This window comes from Eptatretus burgeri, chromosome 4 (genome assembly GCF_056783735.1).
Source record: "Eptatretus burgeri isolate ZD-2024b chromosome 4, Ebu_testis_v1, whole genome shotgun sequence".
Classification (NCBI taxonomy): domain Eukaryota; kingdom Metazoa; phylum Chordata; class Myxini; order Myxiniformes; family Myxinidae; genus Eptatretus; species Eptatretus burgeri.
The window spans coordinates 129,554,724-129,576,614 of NC_140964.1; the positions used below are offsets into that span (position 1 = coordinate 129,554,724).

Sequence of the window (21,891 nt, forward strand, 5' to 3'; positions counted from 1 at the left end):
TTTACTGTCGGTGAGACGTTTATGTGTCGACAGCAACTCCTCGAAGTTCATCAATTTTATTGTGGAGACTTAACGCAATTGTGAGCAGGACTTGAAGGTAGAATGCCTCATCGGCTGTTGTATTGGGAGCAGGTGAGGCGGTATTCTTTCTTTTGGGAAGGTCATTGTAATAGTGGTCCTTGGAACGTTACTAGAACATTGGGGGAGCAATGCACTTCTTTGTGAGTGTGGGTATACTGGTGTTGACAAGTAGCGGCTGGCATTCAATGTTGGGGTGGGGAGGAGTGTAGTGAAGATGGTGGTGGCAGGGTCTTTCTCAGTAGTACTCGATACGAGCTGCCGCAGTCGTGATGTTCTTCTCACTGGTTTTACCTGCATTGGCTTTGGGGTGTCAGGAAATACGCCAACCCAATGTAGGTGGGATTGGCTGAGCATGTATGATCGTCTCATGACGGTATCTCTGGCTCCTTGGGTATCAAACTCGACCACGATCAAGCAGGGGCCTGATTCTCCAACCAGCTACCAATCCAATGAAATCAGACAGCTTGAGGCTTTCTGTGTCTTTAAAGATGGTCTCCAGTACACCAATGACTATCGACATCTCATGCAATATCTGCCTTTGCCCATCTACCTCTGACAGTTCAGAGAGGTTGGTAAAAAATAAGGTTCCCAGATTGGGTAAAGAAGGCAGAGTAATCATCCACTACACTTTGCATCTGCGCCCGGCCTTGCAGGGCCGATTCCATGAGCACCACAATGTCTTCGCTCATCTTGGACAAGGTAGTTGAAAAACTCGACAATTTAGATTCGATGTTTGAAAGTCTAAGATCAAGCATGTCAAACTTTGTGCTACAAGATGTAAATCCCAGATCGGGTGCCAAGTTAAGACCGAGAGCTCACCAAAGCACTTCCACTACTTTACGTAGGAGTGCACACATAAGCTTCATAGGACAGAAGTTCATCATGCAAGGTATTGTGTGCAGCTTATGAGGTCTTACAGCCAGGGCATGATCAGAAAAGACTGGGGTTGAAAGAATGCCTGTTATAATCCGCTTTCGTTAATTTGACACATCTTGGGTGGAACCGGAACTGGCATTCAGAACAATGTATGCCACTCATACGAACTGTTTTGGAACAGAGAGTACAGATAGATGTTGAAACAGGGTTTAACAAAGGCATTAAGAAGACAAAATAAAAACACCGATGGCCAATGTTAGCATGCCCAGGTCGATGTCCATATGCTCAAGGTAAAGATTGGTGGGAGAGGCAAGTAAAGGAGGGTGGCCTCCGAATAATTTATACAAAGTAATCTGGAACGAATGGATCCTCACCTGGAGGCCTCATATAAGGAGGGAAGTTGTCCAATGAAATTGCGGCCAGCAAGTAAATATTGTTACGGTTGTGGGGGTGGATGGAGGAGTTTCATAGCAACGTTAAGATTGAGTTGCTTGGTCCGTGGACGTGTAGGAGACATCTCAATGTAAATTAAGTAGGGAAACTGTGAGCTAAAGTGTTACTTGTCACCACACGGGGGTGGGGGTGGGTGGTGGTGCTGTGCTAATTAGATAGTGATTAAGACCAATTTCCCCCAGTATGTAATTGCCCCCTGTGACCTTCTCCTTGTGTTTTTGTATTTAAAGACCACCGATAAAGGTGCATCACATCCTTAAAACAAGTACAACCATGCCGCACCTCCAAGCAGGCAAGAAGCCCCGCCTTCCCGGCTTCGTACCAGCAAGTCAAACCCCCGAGGCTTGTGATTGGTGAGTGTGGTGTGAGAAGTGGGGGGGGGAGGCATGATCGAAGAGCAGACAGTAGTAGTGAGAGGATACGGTTGGTGAGAAACGTTGCTGGGACGGAGGATCGCGTTTTGGCTCTCCTCTCGGCATGACAAAATGGCTACACAATTCTATCTTCCTGTAAATTTGTCCGCGTGCTGGGTAAGGCACTAGTCATTGACTGTTCGGTTGAGACGTGGAGTGTGAACGTTTCGGAGGAGGGAAGCAGAGCCGGCCCCGTGCCCTTATCACAGGCCTCAGAGATCGTCTCGTCATGTGGTCGAGGAAGGTGGATGATCGTTGTGAGCAGACCTCATGTAAGAGAGGAACATTCGGCATATTCATTCATGAGAAGAAGCCAGATGCTAGTTGGTGAGCCCTGGCATTGAATACGACCTCACAAAGTACCTCATGTACGTTTCCACCCAGAGAGCGGCTCGGCGCCATTTTGGGCACATCTTCCCGCGCAGGACGAAGCGGCTCGATCGCAAAGTTCAATGGAGACCATATCTGGATAAAGCGAGGTATTCGAATAAAGGGGAGGATTTGCGTTTCTTTTGTTTTCCCTTGTCCGTATTCAAGTCCGTGTGCAGAGGCGCCTCGACTTTAGACTTTAATTTACCTCACGTTTTATTATTATTATCCTTGTTTAATCTAACTTCATTAAATCCTCGTGTTCGTTTTAAGTTGCTGGTGTCCGTGTATCTGTCGTGGGTATGAGTATAAACCCCTTGTGCTGTGCATCCATCTGCTCCGTCTGTGCCACCCTTCCCTTTCCGCACACGCCATAATCTCTGAGGATCACGTGTCCGCCTCCGAAGGAAAACCGTTCGGGGATCTGGTCTGGTCGGTGTTAACCACCCGTCCACGACAATTGGGTCGGGGGGATTAACGTAACTGGACAAGACCCGTGACAATATATAAAAGAAGTCGCAAAGATGTGGTCATCCTATTGGCCTTCGTGACAAAATGAATAACCCCACAAGTGGGAAATGCCTGTGTGGCAGGCACAGGAAAATGCTACGGCAGGCGAGTCTGGAAACGGGAATGATGACACCTCATCGGCTTCAGAAACACTTCCTGATTGAGATTGATGAAGAATCTGCTTACAGAGCTATACACATGGCCTCATGTTTTCATTAAACGCTATACAGGTTCAAAGACATTTCTTGTGACTGGTGTGACAACTCGACTACACTACCCCCAACATTAAATGGCAGCCTCCACTTGGCAACACCAGTATACCCAAACCCACAAAAGAAATACTTTCCTCCCCAATGTTCTAGTAACATTCCAAGGACCACCATTCTCCATTCAGGCATCCTCCCTTCACATCATGTTCCCAAATGTGTAAAGTCTCTGCAATAAAATTGATGAGCTTGGAGGAATTGCCACCACCATGTCACCAGATGATGATGAGTACACTGTGCTTAATGGGCTCTCAGTTTGAAAAGAGAGCCCTGGGTTTGAATTAGCATGTTGACATGAGGAGGATGGTTGCAGCAGGCACTGCTGCTATTGAACGGGTTTCAATGATGAATTGGACAACACAAAATTGACTTCCCATTGTTATGACTCGCCATACTTTGCAGGTGAATTGGGGGATTGGTGAGGGTGAGGGGAAAGAGTGGGCATGAGGACCCAAGTGAAAGGGTAAAGTGCTTATATTGATGCTGCTTTGAAATAAAGGCATTCTTTATTTTCAAAATAACATTGTCGTGGCCAAAACTATCGACACCCTTGCACTTTTTTCAAATAATGCACCATTTTTTCAAGATAAAAAATCTTTTGGGATCCACAAATGTATTTCTTTGGTTTGCAGTGGTACCAAACAAAGCTGAAAAAAATATTATGAAATCTGAGCTTATTCCACACAGAAATCCTAAAATGGCACGGACAATATTATGATCATCTTGTAGAAGTTGTTAAAAACAATTCGATTTCAAGCAGGTAATTCTGCTTTACTTTGGTATTGAACTCACCTGTGGTGAGTTGCAGGTGCCTGCAATCTAAAAATCACTCATTCAACCAGTTTGAATAGAGAAAAGGAGCCATTCTGCTGTTTTGTGTCACGATGGGTACCGCAATGAGCATGGAGAAAAGAAAGAAAACCAGAGAATTGTCTGAGGAGGTCAGACACAATATTGTAGCCAAGCATGGACAATCTCAAGGCTACAAGTCCATCTTCAGAGACTTTGATGTTCCTGTCTCCACCGTATGCAATGTTATCAGGAAGTTTAAGGTCCATGGCACTGCAGTCAACCTCCTAGGACGTGGCCGCAAGAGAAAACTTGATCGAAGATTGTAGCGAAGGATTGTTCGAATGGTGGAGAAAGCACCTCGATCAACAGAAAAACAGATTCAAGCTGAGCTTCAGACACAAGGTACGACAGTTTAACTCATGCCATCCGTCACCAACTCGATGAAAGGGGGTTATGGCAGGAGACCCATGAGGACTCCACTGCTGAGGGAAAGACAAAAGAAAGCCCGAGTGGAGTTTGCCAAAACACACCTGAACAAGCCAAAATCCTTCTGGGAGAATGTCCTGTGGACAGACGAGAACAAATTAGAGCTTTTTGGTGAAGAACATCATCCGTTTTCAGAAAATAAAATGAAGCCTTCAAAGAAAAGAACACCTTCCCTACAGTCAAACATGGAGGTGGTTCAGTGATGTTTTGGGGTTGCTGTGCTGCCTCTGGCACTGAGTGCCCTGAATGTGTGCATGGCATCATGACAGCAGGAGATTACCAAGGAATTTTGGAGTGCAATGTTCAACTCGGTGTCAGAAAGCTGGGTCTCCGTCGAAGATCATGGGTCTTGCAGCAGGACAATGACCCCAAACACACTTCAAAAAGCACCCAGGAATGGCTCAAGACATGACACTGGACTGTTCTGAAGTGGCCAACAATGAGTCCAGATCTACATCCCATTGAACACCTGTGGGGAGATCTGAAAACAGCAGTTGAGAGAAGGCACCCTTCAAATCTGGGAGAACTGGAGCAGTTTGCACAAGAAGAGTGGGTTAAACTGCCAATAGAGAGTTGTAGAAAGCTCATTCATGGCTACTGAAACACTGAAATAAAGAATTGTGGAGACAAAATACTTTTATCAATTTCAACTTATTTTGAGAGAAAATTGTGAGTTATTTGAAAAAAGTGAAAAGGTGCCAATATTTTTGGCCACGACAGTATAAAAGTAAATGAAAGGAAATGAAAGGAAGAAGAAAAGAAAAGAAAAAAAAAAATAAAAAAACTTCCAAAAAGTTTGTTCTTCAACCTTTAAAATCCTTATTTTATTTCAATTTCATTATATACTTGAACACTGGAGAAGACAAATCACCTTAGGCCTTAGTTATTTTATAACTTGGTTTACACAGTTCTTCAGCTAAAATGTAGGGTCGGTAGGTCGAAATATAAATATAAATATAATTTCAATTTTTAGAAATTATAAATTTTTATGATTTGTTTTCATATGTTCCATGGAAAAGACAAGGGTAGGTGGATAAATATATATCCCGGACCAGGAGGATCAAAGAAGACATTGAAGATGAAAGACCATTCAAATGCAGGATGCCCATGTTCACTGTATCATCTGATGTGAAAAACAATAAAGAAGGATTAAAACTTGTTTATACAATATAGTCTGGCATGTTTTTCTTTTAGCCGATTTAAAGCATTATCATCTGGCCTGTCAACATAAAGAAAAGAAACAAGAAATACACCATTCAAAATCCAGGAAGTGTCAGAATCAATAACATTATACATGTGACTGTTGGTAAACAAACGTATGCAGCCAATCAAAAATCAGACACTGCTCACGTGACCCTCGAATTGGCACAACCATGGCAGAAACCCGAAACGATATTGTTTAAAAATCCATCATCATACAAAGATTCATTCATCATCCAGTATTGAATCATGCTTTTAAAAGAAATATAAGCCTTTTTACAAAATAGAATATAAATATAATTCATCAAGATTGTAGCTAAAGACGACTTTAATCAACCCTAAACATGCGTGGGTGTGTGTGTGTGCACACCAGTGCATAGTGCTGGATAGTGGATATGATTAAAAAAAGGTGTCTACGAGGAGTCAACACGCTCAAAACGGTCAATCAGAGCCATAACCAGCTCTTACTTCTCAGCGGGCATGTGATCGTACCGTCTCGCCATCCCCATGAGCACATCAAAGGCCGATTTCTGGTCGGTTGAAGGCTGAATATCAGCATCTCGCAGGGAAACTTTGACGTACTTGGCACCGAAATCTTTCAATAAGAACAGCAGTGTACAATTTTCGACGGAAACAAAATCGGCACGATCGAGAGTAGCCTGCGAATCATCCCTGCTGCTGCACTGAATTGATGCAATAGTTTGGCCAGAATATCCGTCGTTAAGATGTTGCGTGATTAAATCACCAATACAGTCACTCGAATTTATACCGCTGACATACTTCTTAACAATCACTTTCGCTCCAGACACCACAGTCAATCTGAACCATGCTGGCCACTGCTCAGACGCCATGACTGAAGACTACTGCACAGTTTGGTTAAAGGGGAGTCGGCATTTTGGTGCATGCGCGCGAAATTATATTTTGAAAATAAATGCCGATGTTTACATTTCGGGTTTTGAAACTTTTGCACCTTCGGCGGAAAATTTATAAATATAAAAAGGTAAAAATGTTTTATATTTATATTTCATTTTGGCAAATATACCGTCGGCGGATCCGTAAACCAAGTCATAAAATAACTAAGGCCTTACTGGCATTTTCAACAACTTTTCGTTTCGCAGGACTCGAACAAAATGTTCTGTCATTTCACATCATCTCGACCAACCAAATTTGTCACTCACAGACCCCACACACGTGCTTTTTTTTCCCCCCCGAAGACTGCGTGGGGTAAAGTGTTCCATGCACTCTCGTATTCAAATAACTTAAATAAATACATGTACAGTATATCAGCTTATATTGTCCTTCATTGTAAAAAATATTCTCGAGTTAGGTCCCAAGGAATGGGACCAACCTTTATACACGACTTACCATGGGAAAAAGTGGATTCGCTTCGAGTCGGAGTTTCCAGGAACACAGGTCCGAAGTTGACCGAGGCCGAATTGTATATCCAGAGGGAAGCAGAAGACAAGATAGACTGTGGTGAAGAGTGGAAATGAAAAACGATCTCAAAACAATGGATGAAATAGACAGGACGTTGAGGTATGCTCACCGCCATGGGAAGCAAGGAGAAGCTGACATTTCAGGTGTTTACCCTTCGTCGAAGAAAGGAGACGGGCAGGGGTTGAGTGGGTGGAGAGTCAGAGCAGCGTCGGGGCTCAGGGAGCACGTAGGGGGGGGGGGGAGCACGAGAATAACCGATTGACAGGGATCAGGGTCAAAGAGACTGGGAAGCAAACAAGAAGTGAACGGATGTTTCGGTAAATAAGCCAAAGCAACTTCTTATTATTTTCTTTAAAGGCCACAATTATTTCCATCCCTGTGGAATTAGCCGGGAAAGGGGGTTGCCCAGTGTTTCACGAACCGGCTGGCTCGGCCTGATGTTCGACTAAGTACAGTAGTTAGAGCAGGGATTAGTCATTTGTGCTGTCATCTTGACCGACGTAGGATTGCGACATCTAGTGTCAGAATCACGAAACTTCGCACCCAGTGGCGGGAAGAACTAATGTGCAGATTGCCTGCATCTTTACCCGTTTTGGAGAAAGAGAATAATAAAACAGAATAGCGATTCATGCTGTTTCCAAGCAGGCGGCTACTCTACTTCTGACAGTCAACCATGCTTCGATCCAAACGTTTGTAATCCTCATTCTTGGGGAAACTCACGTACTTTGGACATTTCAACAAGAGATGAAAACCTGGAAGCATGAAAACTTATTTACTCCAACAATCAAAGCTGGAAAGCAACAAATTTTGAACGTTTTATTAAAAATAAATACAATATCGTACATTCATCCTCTTTATTTACACAACACTACCTCTTGATTAATCTGTAAAACAGAGGCATAGGATAGACGAAGGGAAGAGGAAAAGGCACATTTTTAATCTGGGCGCAAATTGAAAGGGACGTGAGGTATAAAAAGGATCGTGATGGGGATAGGAAGCTGGTAGGAGATGGAAATAGATGTGGTATAGAAGAAAGATGGACCCCCCCCCCCCAAAAAAAAAATGGGAAGAAGGGGGGGGGGTAAGAGATGCACAGAGGTCAGAGAAAATTGCAATGACAATGAGGGGCAGAATAAGGGAAAATTAAAGTGGAATGGGGGGGGGGGGATAAAGCATAACAACACAAGGGGAGGAATAGCAAAAACAGTAGTTGGAAAGAGGGGATGAAAGGGAAACTGAAAAGGGATGAAGAGTGAAAAAAAACACAGAAAACAGGACAATATGACAATGAGAGGAGGAAACGTTTGTTGTATCGGACGCCGTATCAAAACTTGTACAATTGCAGCAAGAAGGCCACACACGACCTACAAATCACAGCACAATTCCAACGTGGAGGGACAAGATGTTGAAATAACTCCAATGCCAAACTTAAAAAAAAAAAAAACTCATGAAAACATGATAGGATTCAAACTTGCAAACCCAGTGCTGCGCAAGTTGCATTTCATCCTAATATCCGCCGGCAACATCCTTGCTGGTGACAAGATTCAAATCGCAAACCATTGGCACGATAACCTCACTGCTTGGCACCGTTCGAGCTCAAATGCATATTGCCCGCACGGCCGTTGTCTGCCGGACTGCCGTGTCACCCATTTATACTTGGGAGTTAACCGTGTCGACATTCGGTGTGCGAACACAGTTCTACCTCCAACTCGATTCCCCCACATCATAGGACACAATGATTCCAACTAAAATGAGTGTCACCACCGGTGTTGTTTTATTTTAGGCAGGTTTGATTCCGTCGTCCTTTTATAAAGCACATTAGAAAACTTAATGAAGATTCACAATGGGTAGAAAATGAAAAGAAGAAATGAAGTGGGTTGGCTTAGGGTGAAGGGGAGGGGGGGTGGGGGTGGAAGAAACAAAACAGGAAATTGGAGGAAATGAGTGGAAGAAAAAAAACAAACGAATATGGTACTAGAAAATGGGAAGGTGCCATGGAAACAGTGTGGATGCAGCAGAACAAGTAGAAAAATGAGGAAATGTTTAAGTATGGCAGAAAAGAAAGAGGTGACATGGTGTGGGAGCAAAGGGGAAGGGGGTTGGGGAGGGGGCAAGAGAAATTGGTTGAATTAAGTGGAAATACAGAGTATGAAATGTTTGAGGAGAAAAAACAAAAAGAAAGAAAAAAGGAAATAGGAGTACAGTACGAAAGTAAATGACTTGACAAAAACCTGTGCAACACCTTTCTTCGAAAACACACAACAAAGGCCTAATTGAAAATGATCAAAAAAAGGAAATTCTGCTTCCTTGTGCCGCCGTTGTGCATTCCACGTGGGGATAGTCACGGTCGACACGAACATGCTCTGCTTGCACATTTCAAGTCCTTTTCGAAAACCCATCAAAACCAAGGCACAGTTTGCCACACTTCTGGCGAGAGCTGCCAGATTGGAAAAGTAATGAAAACATAACAAGAAATTAAAAAAAAAGAAAGAAAAGGAAAGTGTCCATTGAGCAACAACCTTTACGCTCAACCAGTCCCACTTAGTGGGGGTATTAAAGGGAACAAAGGAGACTTGAAATAGGAAGTGGTATGCGATTCCAGGATCGAGGAGGGGAACGGGATAAAAGAAATACATCTCCAGAGTGCACAATTGGAAACCCGAGAACTCCAACGAGGGTATTCTCTCGTGCGCCATGAAAACCAACAAAAAAAGGTTAGTCTTTCTGCAAAAAATGTCGGCAACACCCATGCCTTCCAACGAGTATAGTGGCATTGCAACACCCACTGTAGTGCTCGTTTTCGATTCCCTGCATCTCGACGAACGTGTTGACGATGCTCGGTGCCCTCACGTCAATCCGAAAGGTGTTTCCGTGGGCTCTTGTGCATACGGCTCGAGCGCCGAATCGCGTGTTTCGCATCTCGGCACGGCTGGCATATGAACACGTCCGGCACGTTCGACTTCCGAATCTTGGCGCAGTACAGGTGCACCCAAGTCCCGCACTCATTGCACTCAATCATCGGCCTCCCGGCAAACGGCTTCATGCAGTAGCACGTGATCAGCTCCCAAGAATCGTCATCTATGAATGCATGGAATGCACAAACATGTACAGTATTGAGAGGTATTTTAGAGACGGAGATGGGCAGTGACAGTGTTTTTGGGGTGGGGGCACAGGTTAGTAAGCGTGTTTGCATACATTTTGGGTAAGTGATGCTGCACGTAAACATGTACAACCTTTACAGTTTGCATTTTAAAATCTGTCATTCTTTCTACAATACAGACAAACTGTTGAGGTATTGTACCATGTTGGGTTTAACTGAGAATTTATTTGAGCATAGTGTCCTTCCTTGATTGTTGGGATGGAGCTTTAATGTAAACGCAGTTGAAACAAGAAAAAGAGCAATCAGAGATTGCAGACCCTCGCCAGGACTGCTTTTGTGTGGTGTTTGTGCGCTGGTGTGTTAACGTAATTAATGAGACATAATTAGAATTGCCACATTATAACTGCCGGCAGTGATGACCGGGTACCAACATGTCCTGCTTTGATTGGACACCTGTCCTTGACCCATGACGTTTTTATATTATTAATCATTAATCGATTGAATTTAGAATGGGATTAAAATAAATTCACTTCAGCTCAAATGTAAAACCAAATAGGTACAAGTCCTGCATCGGAGTGATCAGAAGGAACCTGAACAAACAAAAAGCAAAGATGAAGGCATCAGGAGGAACCTGGGTAGGACTCGCATTTCAGCTGATACTTCTCTTTAAAAAATAAATAAATAAAACAAACCATACCAAAAAATAATTCTGGCTGCTAGACCATGTGTCTGACCAAGTTGAAATTTAAAGCATGGATTCCACATCACCACGAGATCATAAATGTGAAGATTCATGTCAATTGATCAAGCGGTTCCAGAGAAACCATTTAATATTTTTCTTCAATCCAATATGGCTGCCAAACCATGTGACCTATCAGTTATTCCTGAACAAACTTGTACACCCATGGCTTGGGAAACATTTGTGTTAAGTTTTCCCTCAATCTGTCTCGCCATTCCAGAGAAGATTTATATTGGTTTTTGGTGCGACAAGCCGAGAGTCAGCGAGATGCGACCAGCCCAGCACCAGCGAGATATGCCTTCCGCGCTCGAGCAGACCAGACGCTAATCTTTGTTCTCCCTTTCCTAGTCCTTCTCGGGCACGGTCCACTGATGCGTGGCCTGCTCTCATTGGGCAGACCGCGTGTTACGGCTCCGCCTTCTTGAAAAGGACCGCCCCTCCAACAGGAAGTCAAGTAACAGTATCCCGCGCCGGCTTCCCATTGGCCAAACGCCTCGGCTTTGCGCGGGCATCGCTCATTGGGCGCAAAATGACGCATACCCTTATTTGGCGCCAGGCCAGACGAAACACTTTGTGAGCGCGCCTCGCGCGGACAATGCCGCGAGCAGAGTGTTGTTATTGGCGTTGTTGTTGTAGTAAAAAATCCTAACTATCAAAATAACTTCGCAGAGCATGTATGTAATTCCCATTAGACACAGGTAGGGGGCCCTAAATAGAAACACACACTTATCAAAGTAACTAAGCTACGGGGATGGCTGTCTGTCTGTGTGCACAAGGCTTCCATATTCGTAACACTATTAATTATAAATATATATATATATATGTATATGTATATGTATATGTACACACACACACACACACACACACACACACACACACACACACACACACACACACACACACACACACACACACACACACACACACACACACACACAATGTGACGAGCACTCCCCTGACCCCCATTGGAGATAATCCTACACCAAAGCGTCACCTCAAACACAGAAACCTCAGCCCAGCGACTCTGTCAAACAGACGAAGATTACGTATTCAACATCAGTTAAACATCAAACGGAGTTGTCACATGGATTTCAGGCTTATTTGCTCTCATCGGGATGGTATACCTATAAATATCTAACCAATGATGACCACATTCATCGTTTGTACATCAGTCACACCTCCTGACTGTGATGGTGAGCATCCAGCAGATTATGTCTCACATGGTAAAACCGCATAATTTGCAAAGAGCAACCATACGATTGTTTCCACTAATGCAAACCATTCAACCAGAAGATGCGTGATGTGATCGGCGGTTAAATCGAAACATGTGGCATGTAACGAGCACTCCCCTGATCCCCATTGGACATCTTCCTACACCTAATGTATAAATGACGGATGTTGTCATCATTGGTTTGATATTTATAGGGATGATATCCTGATGAAGGCAAATAAGCCCGAAATCTGGATAGGCGGTTCTGTTTGATGTTTCACTGATGTTGAACATATAATCTTTGTCTGGTTGACAGTCGCTGGGCTGAGGCCTCTGTGTTGGAGGTGACGCTTTGGTGTAGGACTGTGTCCAATGGGGATTTGGGGAGTGCTCGTCACACTCCACATGTTTTGATTTACCCGCCGATCACATCACGTGCCTTCTGGTTGAATGGTTTGCATTAGTGGAAACAACCGTCTGGGTGGCAGACAGATGGTTGCTCTTTGCGGATTATGCAGTTTTACCGTGTGAGAAATGATCCGCGGCGATGCTCACCATAACAGTCAGTACAGGAAGTGCATCTGGAATATATGTATGGTAATACCCCACAATGTGTGACCCCACTTTGTATGAATTTGCTTCAGCACAAATTAAAGTATTCAACTTTTAATGACCTAAAAAGAAATAAATTTTTTTTTAAAAAAATCCATCAAGGGAATGAAACGTTAAAAGTGTAAACGCACCGCATTGACCGAAGACGTGACCACTGATGTTAACATTGCTGACAGCCAATCAGAGTGCATCTACTCTCAAGCAATCAGCACGTGCATCGTCATCTTCTAACTTTGTGCGTGACCACATTGGAAATTGTGCTGAAAGTGTCAAGAAAAATCATCAGTCTGGAACTGAAATTGAACATGTTAAGGCAGATAGAATTGAGTGGTGGTGCCTTAGCTATTGGGTGTGAACTTGGTTTAAAGCAGTGGTTTTCAAACTCTTTTTAGTGGCGACCCAATTTCAGAACCTCTCTACATCACGCGACCCAAAAGATTCAAAACCCAATTCATAATATACAAGATAATATTTCATATGACACAAGAAAATTTACTGTTTACTTTATTCACCATCGTCATGATTTCATAGACGAGTAAACGGAGAATAGCCGACAGTATCCAAATAGTACAGTTGAATGTTTCAGAAGTTTACTCCAAATGGCATTTAGATATATCAGTGAGAAGGATGAGCGTGTTTTTCAGAAACCAACTTCTCTATTCGTGGAGAAGTAGATGACAATGCCAGGATCATATCATGCTCCATTTCTCGGCGATTTCTGTACTTTGCTTTAATCACCACCATGGTGGAGAACGACTGCTCACAAAAGTATGATGAAGGATATGGCGTGAGAACCTTAATGGCGCGCCGTGACAGGGTCGGGTACGACGGCAGCATTTTGCACCAGAATGTCGACAACGAATTCGTCCGCGCAAGAGCCTGCGCTCCTGAATCCTGCTGGAGCTGTACAAGCTCTTCCTGTGCTGTATCATCTTCATCAGCAATCGAGTCCAGTGGAGCCATGAAAGGGCCCCGAACCACAGAAAAGGACTGCACATCCAGCTCAGGGAAATAGTGCTCGAACTGTTCAATGAGCGACCGAAAGTGAAGTGCTATCTCACCAGAAAGACTGTCGAGCTCAGTATCATCATACTGGCAGGTCGTCAGATGGTCCACCAGACGGGGGAAAAGGCTGAAGCGCTTAACAGTTGCTTTGACTGCCAGTAATTTTAGAGTCGCCAGAAATCCGCTCATTTTGTCGTGAAAAATCATGAGGTTGGCGTCTTTGCCTTGGAGGGAGCGGTTGAGGACATTGAGACGTTCAAAGATGTCAACGAGATAGCACAGTTCTGACAGCCAAGAGTTTGACTCAAGCAACGCGACCCATGCCGTTTTCCCTTGTGTGCGTAGGAACTCCTTCAGTTCATCTTTGAGCTCGTAAACATGCAGAAGGAGGTTTCCTCAAGATAACCATTTGACTTGAGTGTAGAATAGTAAATTCGTATGGTCGGCGTCCATCTCCTGGCAGAATAGCCTGATTAACCTAGTGTTGAGGGTGCTCAATTTGATGCGATTCACCATTTTTACGACTTCTGAGAGCACGCTCTGCAAGGTTTCTGGCAAAGTACGAGAGGCGAGCGCTTCTCGGTGAATCATGCAGTGTACCATGGAGGTCTGAGGAGCCACCTCAAGGAATTTAGCCTTGAATCCAGAACGCACTCCTAACATTGCTGGCGCGCCGTCTGTTGTAGAACCGAGCAACTTTCCGAAGTCCAGATCATGGTCACGATAAAACTGCTCTACTTTTCCAAAATTGTCCTCACCTTTGGTGGTGGCCTCCAATGGTTTCATGAGCAGAGGCTCATCGACAAAGTTATCAGCCTTGATGAAGCGGACCCAGACGACGAGTTGCGCGTACGATGCGATATCAGTGGACTCATCCAACTGTATGGCGTGCCACTGCGATTCCTTGGTCTTCTGTACGACCTGAGCCGTTACGTCCAGACTCATATCTTCAATTCTGCGTTGGATGGTGTTGTCAGAGAGGGGTATAACTGCCAGTTTCTTCTGCCGCTTCCTCCCCAACCATCAGATACCATGCCCTTTGCACATGGCAGCACGAGTTCTTCCACAATGGAGTGAGGTTTTTTAGTCTTGGCAACATGGAGCGACACTCGATACGAGGCCTCCAATGCCCGAGAATTGGTCTGATGGCATGTACCCTCTTTGTCAAGATGCGTATTCTTGAGTGCAAGAAGTTTCCTCTCAAAGAACGCTTTCTCCTTACTCTGATAAGGCGCACGTTTTGTAGTCAAATGCCTCTGCAACTTATTTTGTTTCATAGACTCCGTAGAAAGCACTTCAAAACAAATCACACACTGAGGCCTCTGTGCCTCACTTTTATCCACCACGTAGTAAAATCCAAGGTCCAGAAATTTATCCTGGTAAGAACGTTCGAGATTTGCTGGAGGCCGGTGCTGCAATCACAAATAACGTCTCGAGTCGTACGTGGAGACATGAATACTGGAGACGTTGATAGAGTCAGAGTCTGAGTCTGAGAGGACGTGGATCAAACCACTAATTTCCCGCCAAAATGAACCACCCTTCAGCGAGCCCGCGCATCGGCTGGATCCCATTTCAAGCATCATGTTGTGCCGGTTCCCATACTTTGAACAAACCGTTTATATTACATCCCGTAAAAGCGAACACCGATCGAAAGTAGACAATTTTTTTTTTTTTTTCGCTGCAAGCGGACACCCGCGACCCCACGAAATTTGCTCGGTGACCCCACTTGGGGTCGCGCCCCCGGGTTTGAAAAACCAAGGTTTAAAGCAATCATTTGTGAGGACAATTGTCAAGAACAAAGAAAGAAATGAAAGCATCTCGTTAATTCACGACTTCCGCAGGTGCAACAAAATTAGAGATCTCGAAGCAGTTTTATGGAGAGACTTTTTTCCTCTTGGGTTGAGGATATGAATCGGTGTGCGATGCCTTCAAGCCAGGCAGTAATTATGGCGAAGGCGCTGATTTTAGATGATGAAGTAAAGAGCAGGAAGGTGAGGAATCGACCAAGGCGGAGTTTATGGCCAGCCGCGAGTGGTTCGATGGATTTAAACAAAACAATTTGGATAACATTCATTTAATTGGCAAATCTACGAGCGTGGACAAATAGACAGCAGCTGGATATCTCAGTTTAAGGTTCTTGTGGAAGTTTACCCTATCCAGCTCGTTTTTAATGTGGACGAAATGGGGCTTTTTTGAAAGAGGATGTCATCCCGTACGTTCATTTCCAAGGAAGAGCACCTTTAACGGCCTCTGGCTTCAACGTAGCAAGGGATCGCCTGACACTCCATCTTGGCGACAATGCTACATAAAACTTCAAGTTAAAAGGGAACATTACGTGGACCCCAGGCCATTTTCCCCAAGAGGGCTAACTGGCTCGTTTCCAGTTGGCTCTTCGCATCGCCTGCACCCCACAGATGGATGTGTTACACAAAGTGGTCCATTTTGCCCCATCGGGGGCCAGGCCTGGAGAATGAGGCGTCGGGACCGGGGAGCTGGCACCTTCTTGGGGACTCCGGCAGCAGGTACAACCCTGTCCCCGAGTCCCTTCTCGTATACCTACGAGTCGATGGAGCAAAGGCAGTCGGGTGGGCAAAATGCTCCAAGACACCCTCGTTGGTAAACAATCCATAAAGGGGGGGGGGTTATATATTTTTTATTTCTAATTACCAATATTTATTCATTTACGAGTTCGCGTTCATTAATGATTTCAGGTTATTACAGTTGATACATATCATTCTCATGTCCTTGGTGTACGGATGGTTTCACTTGAAAATTTTGTGTGACATCCCGACCATATTTACATTCCGGAACCATCCCGACATCCTTTGATATTTAACAAATAAATAAATAACACACTTGCCCAATTATTCATAAATTATAAACCTTATGGTCTGCCTCACCTGACTCCACCATGATGTCCTCATCATTTGGGTTACCACTCTCATCACGATACACTTTCACTTTTGGCCTGGGTTGTCGTGGTGGCATGTTCGATGGTGACAGTGGTGAAGACGATGGCAGCATGTGCAGCTGCTGTGTTAACAGATCATCATGATCATGATCATCATCGTCATCATTATCATAATTATTTTGTTGATCGAGGAAGAGGTGAGGCCTGCAATGGTCCAAATGTTGTGAATCCTCATCCTCTGTCGTAGCCATTACAACAGTTTTCATTTCTGTAATGGTCAAGTCTTGTGCATCCTCATCTTGTTCCATTCTGGAATCATGGCCAAGAGGTACAGAGATGATGGGAGCAGGAGGATCACACACAATGTCCATCTCCATGGGCGCTTGCCGAGCCAAAATTGCCTCAATCTCATCGTCTGTGTCGAGTTCAGAATGCTCCGATTCGGGCTTTACCGAGTCAATCGTAGTGAGAGAAGAGGCTACAGCTGCAGCAGCAGCAGCAGCAGTAGCAGCAGCAGCAGCAGCAGCAGCAGCGGCAGCAGCAGCAGCAGCAACATTCTTTTCCTTACGCGCTGCCTTCAGAGCTTTCAATTTCTCCAATTTCTTCTTCTTTTTATTCTTTCGAGATTTCTGCTTCATTGGAGACAGAGACCTTCGTCCGTGCACCCTATGCCGATGCTTTTGCATACTAGAAGTAGATTTGAGTCGGTGGATGGCAGGCTGGATGTGCATCGGTGAGGGTGAAGCAATTGGAGAGATGTTGCTCAGTTTGCCTGAAGTTGGTTCCACAGCATGGGGATCTGGAGAGGGTCCAGGACGCCAACCTTCACCATCAAATGAACTCGCAAGACTATTGGATGGGCTCAATGCCGCATTCACACTGCTGTACTATAGAGTTTAGGTGGGGGGGGGGAGAAGACAGGAAGGATGGGGAAGAAGGGGATGGGGGGGGGAGAGATAAAACATTTAAATGTTTCCAGCAATTGGCTTGATTCAGAGATACAGTAATGATTCATACAGATGTAATGGCAAAAGGTAATAAATAAAAATAAATTACAACAGATTGTGCATGAAAGAAGGTCGGGAAAGAAAATAGAGTGGTGGCCACAGATAATAAACATGTAGAGATCGGAGTTTACAAAAATGAAGAAGCACCAGGAGTGAGACAGGCAAACACGAAGGGGTGGCATGCCAATAAGATAGTTCACAAAGAGAAATGTTGGACACACAGAGATCACCAACCTCAGCTGGGTAAGGGATGTAGCCAGCATAGGCAAGAACGAAAGTGCAAAACTGGTTGAAATCTTCAACTGTCCGTTGGCGCTTTGCCTTGGGGAAGCTTGTCTACGCAAACAACAAAGGAGGAATGTGACTTCGATACGGGTACACATTGATGTTCACTCAAGGTGTAAAGAAGTTAAAAATAAAAATAAAAATACCATTAAAATACCAATCACAGCACATGGATGGCAATACCAACAAAGGAGGGGGTCTGCGCAAGGGGTGGAGGCGGAGGGGGTCTGCGCGAGGGGCAGAGGCGGAGGGGGGTCTGCACAAGGGGCGGGGGGGAAGGGGGGTTTGTGAAAGGGAAGGAGGCAGAGGGGGGTCTGTGCAAAGGGTGGAGACGGAGGGGGGTCTGCGTAAGGGACGGAGGAGGAGGGGGTCTGCGCAAGGTGCGGAGGCGGAGGGGGTATGCGCAAGGGGCGGAGTTGGAGGGGGTCTGCGCAAGGGGCGTAGGCGGAGGGAGGATCTGCCAAGGGGCAGAAGCGGAGGGGGGTCTGCGCAAAGGGTGGAGGCGGAGGGGTCTGCGCAAGGGGTGGAGACGGAGGTCTGCGCGAGGGGCGGAGACGGAGGGGGTCTGCACAAGGGGCGGAGGCGGAGGGGGTTTGTGAAAGGGGAGGAGGCAGAGGGGGTCTGTGCAAAGGGTGGAGACGGAGGGGGTCTGCGCAAGGGACGGAGGAGGAGGGGGGTCTGCGCAAGGGGCGGAGGCGGAGAGGGAGAGTGTGCAAGGGGTGGAGGCGGAGATGGGTCAGCGCAAGGGGCGGGGTTGGAGGGGGGACTGCGCAAGGGGCGGACTTGGAGGGGGGTCTGCGCAAGGGGCGGAGGCGGAGGGGGTCTGCGCAAGGGGCGGAGGCTTCGGGGGGTCTGTGTAAGTGGTGGAGTGGGGTCTGCGCAAGGGGCGGACGTGGAGGGAGGATCTGCGCAAGGGGCGGAAGCGGAGGGTGGTCTGCGCAAGGGGCGGAGGCGGAGGGGGTTGGCGCAGGGAGGCCGGGTGGGGTGGGAAGCATGGGGAGGCCGGGGGAGGGGAAGTGCGGGGAGGCCGGGTGGGGAGGGGAAGGGCGGGGAGGCCGGGTGGGGTGGGAAGCACGGGGAGGCCGGGTGGGGTGGGAAGCACGGGGAGGCCGGGTAGGGTGGGAAGCACGGGGAGGCCGGGGGAGGGGAAGTGCGGGGAGTCCGGCTGGGGAGGGGGAAGGGCAGGGAGGCCGGGTGGGGTGGGAAGCGCGGGGAGGCCGGGTGGGGTGGGAAGCGCGGGGAGGCCGGGTGGGGAGGGGGAAGCGGGGAGGCCGGGTGGGGAGGGGAAGCGCGGGGAGGCCGGGTGGGGAGGGGGAAGCGCGGGGAGGCCGGGTGGGGAGGGGGAAGCGCGGGGAGGCCGGGTGGGGAGGGGGAAGCGCGGGGAGGCCGGGTGGGGAGGGGGAAGCGCGGGGAGGCCGGGTGGGGAGGGGAAGCGCGGGGAGGCCGGGTGGGGAGGGGGAAGCGCGGGGAGGCCGGGTGGGGAGGGGGAAGCGCGGGGAGGCCGGGTGGGGAGGGGGAAGCGCGGGGAGGCCGGGTGGGGAGGGGGAAGCGCGGGGAGGCCGGGTGGGGAGGGGGAAGCGCGGGGAGGCCGGGTGGGGAGGGGGAAGCGCGGGAGGCCGGGTGGGGAGGGGGAAGCGCGGGGGGGCCGGGGGGGGAGGGGGAGGCGCGGGGGGGCCGGGTGGGGAGGGGTAAGCGCGGGGAGGCCGGGTGGGGAGGGGGAAGCGCGGGGAGGCCGGGTGGGGAGGGGGAAGCGCGGGGAGGCCGGGTGGGGAGGGGGAAGCGCGGGGAGGCCGGGTGGGGAGGGGGAAGCGCGGGGAGGCCGGGTGGGGAGGGGGAAGCGCGGGGAGGCCGGGTGGGGGGGGAAGCGCGGGGAGGCCGGGTGGGGAGGGGGAAGCGCGGGGAGGCCGGGTGGGGAGGGGGAAGCGCGGGGAGGCCGGGTGGGGAGGGGAAGCGCGGGGAGGCCGGGTGGGGAGGGGGAAGCGCGGGGAGGCCGGGTGGGGTGGGAAGCGCGGGGAGGCCGGGTGGGGAGGGGGAAGCACGGGAGGCCGGGTGGGGTGGGAAGCGCGGGAGGCCGGGTGGGGAGGGGAAGCGCGGGGAGGCCGGGTGGGGAGGGGAAGCGCGGGGAGGCCGGGTGGGGAGGGGGAAGCGCGGGGAGGCCGGGTGGGGAGGGGGAAGCGCGGGGAGGCCGGGTGGGGAGGGGGAAGCGCGGGAGGCCGGGTGGGGAGGGGGAAGCGCGGGGAGGCCGGGTGGGGAGGGGAAGCGCGGGGAGGCCGGGTGGGGAGGGGGAAGCGCGGGGAGGCCGGGTGGGGAGGGGGAAGCGCGGGAGGCCGGGTGGGGAGGGGGAAGCGCGGGAGGCCGGGTGGGGTGGGAAGCGCGGGGAGGCCGGGTGGGGAGGGGAAGCGCGGGGAGGCCGGGTGGGGAGGGGGAAGCGCGGGAGGCCGGGTGGGGTGGGAAGCGCGGGGAGGCCGGGTGGGGAGGGGAAGCGCGGGGAGGCCGGGTGGGGAGGGGGAAGCGCGGGGAGGCCGGGTGGGGTGGGAAGCGCGGGGAGGCCGGGTGGGAGGGGAAAGCGCGGGGAGGCCGGGTGGGGTGGGAAGCGCGGGGAGGCCGGTGGGGTGGGAAGCGCGGGGAGGCCGGGTGGGGAGGGGGAAGCGCGGGGAGGCCGGGTGGGGTGGGGAGCGCGGGGAGGCCGGGTGGGGAGGGGAAGCGCGGGGAGGCCGGGTGGGGTGGGAAGCGCGGGGAGGCCGGTGGGGTGGGGGAAGCGCGGGGAGGCCGGGTGGGGAGGGGGAAGCGCGGGGAGGCCGGGTGGGGTGGGAAGCGCGGGGAGGCCGGGTGGGGAGGGGAAGCGCGGGGAGGCCGGGTGGGGAGGGGGAAGCGCGGGGAGGCCGGGTGGGGAGGGAAGCGCGGGGAGGCCGGGTGGGGAGGGGAAGCGCGGGAGGCCGGGTGGGGAGGGGGAAGCGCGGGGAGGCCGGGTGGGGTGGGAAGCGCGGGGAGGCCGGGTGGGGTGGGAAGCGCGGGGAGGCCGGGTGGGGTGGGAAGCGCGGGAGGCCGGGTGGGGTGGGAAGCGCGGGAGGCCGGGTGGGGAGGGGGAAGCGCGGGAGGCCGGGTGGGGAGGGGGAAGCGCGGGGAGGCCGGGTGGGGTGGGAAGCGCGGGGAGGCCGGGTGGGGTGGGGAAGCGCGGGAGGCCGGGTGGGGAGGGGGAAGCGCGGGGAGGCCGGGTGGGGAGGGGAAGCGCGGGGAGGCCGGGTGGGGAGGGGGAAGCGCGGGGAGGCCGGGTGGGGAGGGGGAAGCGCGGGGAGGCCGGGTGGGGAGGGGGAAGCGCGGGGAGGCCGGGTGGGGAGGGGGAAGCGCGGGAGGCCGGGTGGGGAGGGGGAAGCGCGGGGAGGCCGGGTGGGGAGGGGGAAGCGCGGGAGGCCGGGTGGGGAGGGGGAAGCGCGGGAGGCCGGGTGGGGAGGGGGAAGCGCGGGAGGCCGGGTGGGGAGGGGGAAGCGCGGGGAGGCCGGGTGGGGTGGGAAGCGCGGGGAGGCCGGGTGGGGTGGGAAGCGCGGGGAGGCCGGGTGGGGTGGGAAGCGCGGGGAGGCCGGGTGGGGAGGGGGAAGCGCGGGGAGGCCGGGTGGGGAGGGGGAAGCGCGGGGAGGCCGGGTGGGGAGGGGGAAGCGCGGGAGGCCGGGTGGGGAGGGGGAAGCGCGGGGAGGCCGGGTGGGGTGGGAAGCGCGGGAGGCCGGGTGGGGTGGGAAGCGCGGGGAGGCCGGGTGGGGTGGGGAAGCGGGGGAGGCCGGGTGGGGAGGGGGAAGCGCGGGGAGGCCGGGTGGGGAGGGGAAGCGCGGGGAGGCCGGGTGGGGAGGGGGAAGCGCGGGGAGGCCGGGTGGGGTGGGAAGCGCGGGGAGGCCGGGTGGGGAGGGGGAAGCGCGGGGAGGCCGGTGGGGTGGGAAGCGCGGGGAGGCCGGGTGGGGAGGGGGAAGCGCGGGGAGGCCGGTGGGGTGGGAAGCGCGGGGAGGCCGGGTGGGGTGGGAAGCGCGGGGAGGCCGGGTGGGGTGGGAAGCGCGGGGAGGCCGGGTGGGGTGGGAAGCGCGGGGAGGCCGGGTGGGGAGGGGGAAGCGCGGGGAGGCCGGGTGGGGAGGGGGAAGCGCGGGGAGGCCGGG

At 50.8% G+C, this 21,891-nt stretch overlaps 1 protein-coding gene and 1 long non-coding RNA gene across 3 annotated transcripts in view; both read right to left on the reverse strand.

The window, feature by feature from the left end:
• LOC147029104 (uncharacterized) overlaps nt 1-7,571 on the reverse strand; it is a 22,080-nt gene extending 14,509 nt beyond the window's left edge. The window contains exons 1-2 of the long non-coding RNA XR_015056798.1: nt 6,993-7,571; nt 6,812-6,917 (exon numbers count right to left, since the gene is read on the reverse strand). This is a non-coding gene — a long non-coding RNA (uncharacterized LOC147029104). The remainder of the gene's footprint in view (nt 1-6,811; nt 6,918-6,992) is intronic.
• A 1,063-nt stretch (nt 7,572-8,634) lies between these two features.
• Nucleotides 8,635-21,891, reverse strand: part of PHF13 (PHD finger protein 13) — a 14,892-nt gene continuing 1,635 nt past the window's right edge. Inside the window, exons 2-4 of one of the 2 annotated variants that reach the window (XM_085876231.1) lie at nt 17,702-17,803; nt 16,450-17,342; nt 8,635-9,961 (exon numbers count right to left, since the gene is read on the reverse strand). In XM_085876231.1, coding sequence (XP_085732357.1) covers nt 9,735-9,961; nt 16,450-17,342; nt 17,702-17,730 — 1,149 coding nt within the window. In that variant the 5' untranslated portion in view covers nt 17,731-17,803 and the 3' untranslated portion in view covers nt 8,635-9,734. Of the gene's footprint in view, nt 9,962-16,449; nt 17,348-17,701; nt 17,804-21,891 lie in introns of both variants that reach the window. The other variant, XM_085876230.1, reaches the window with a different exon arrangement.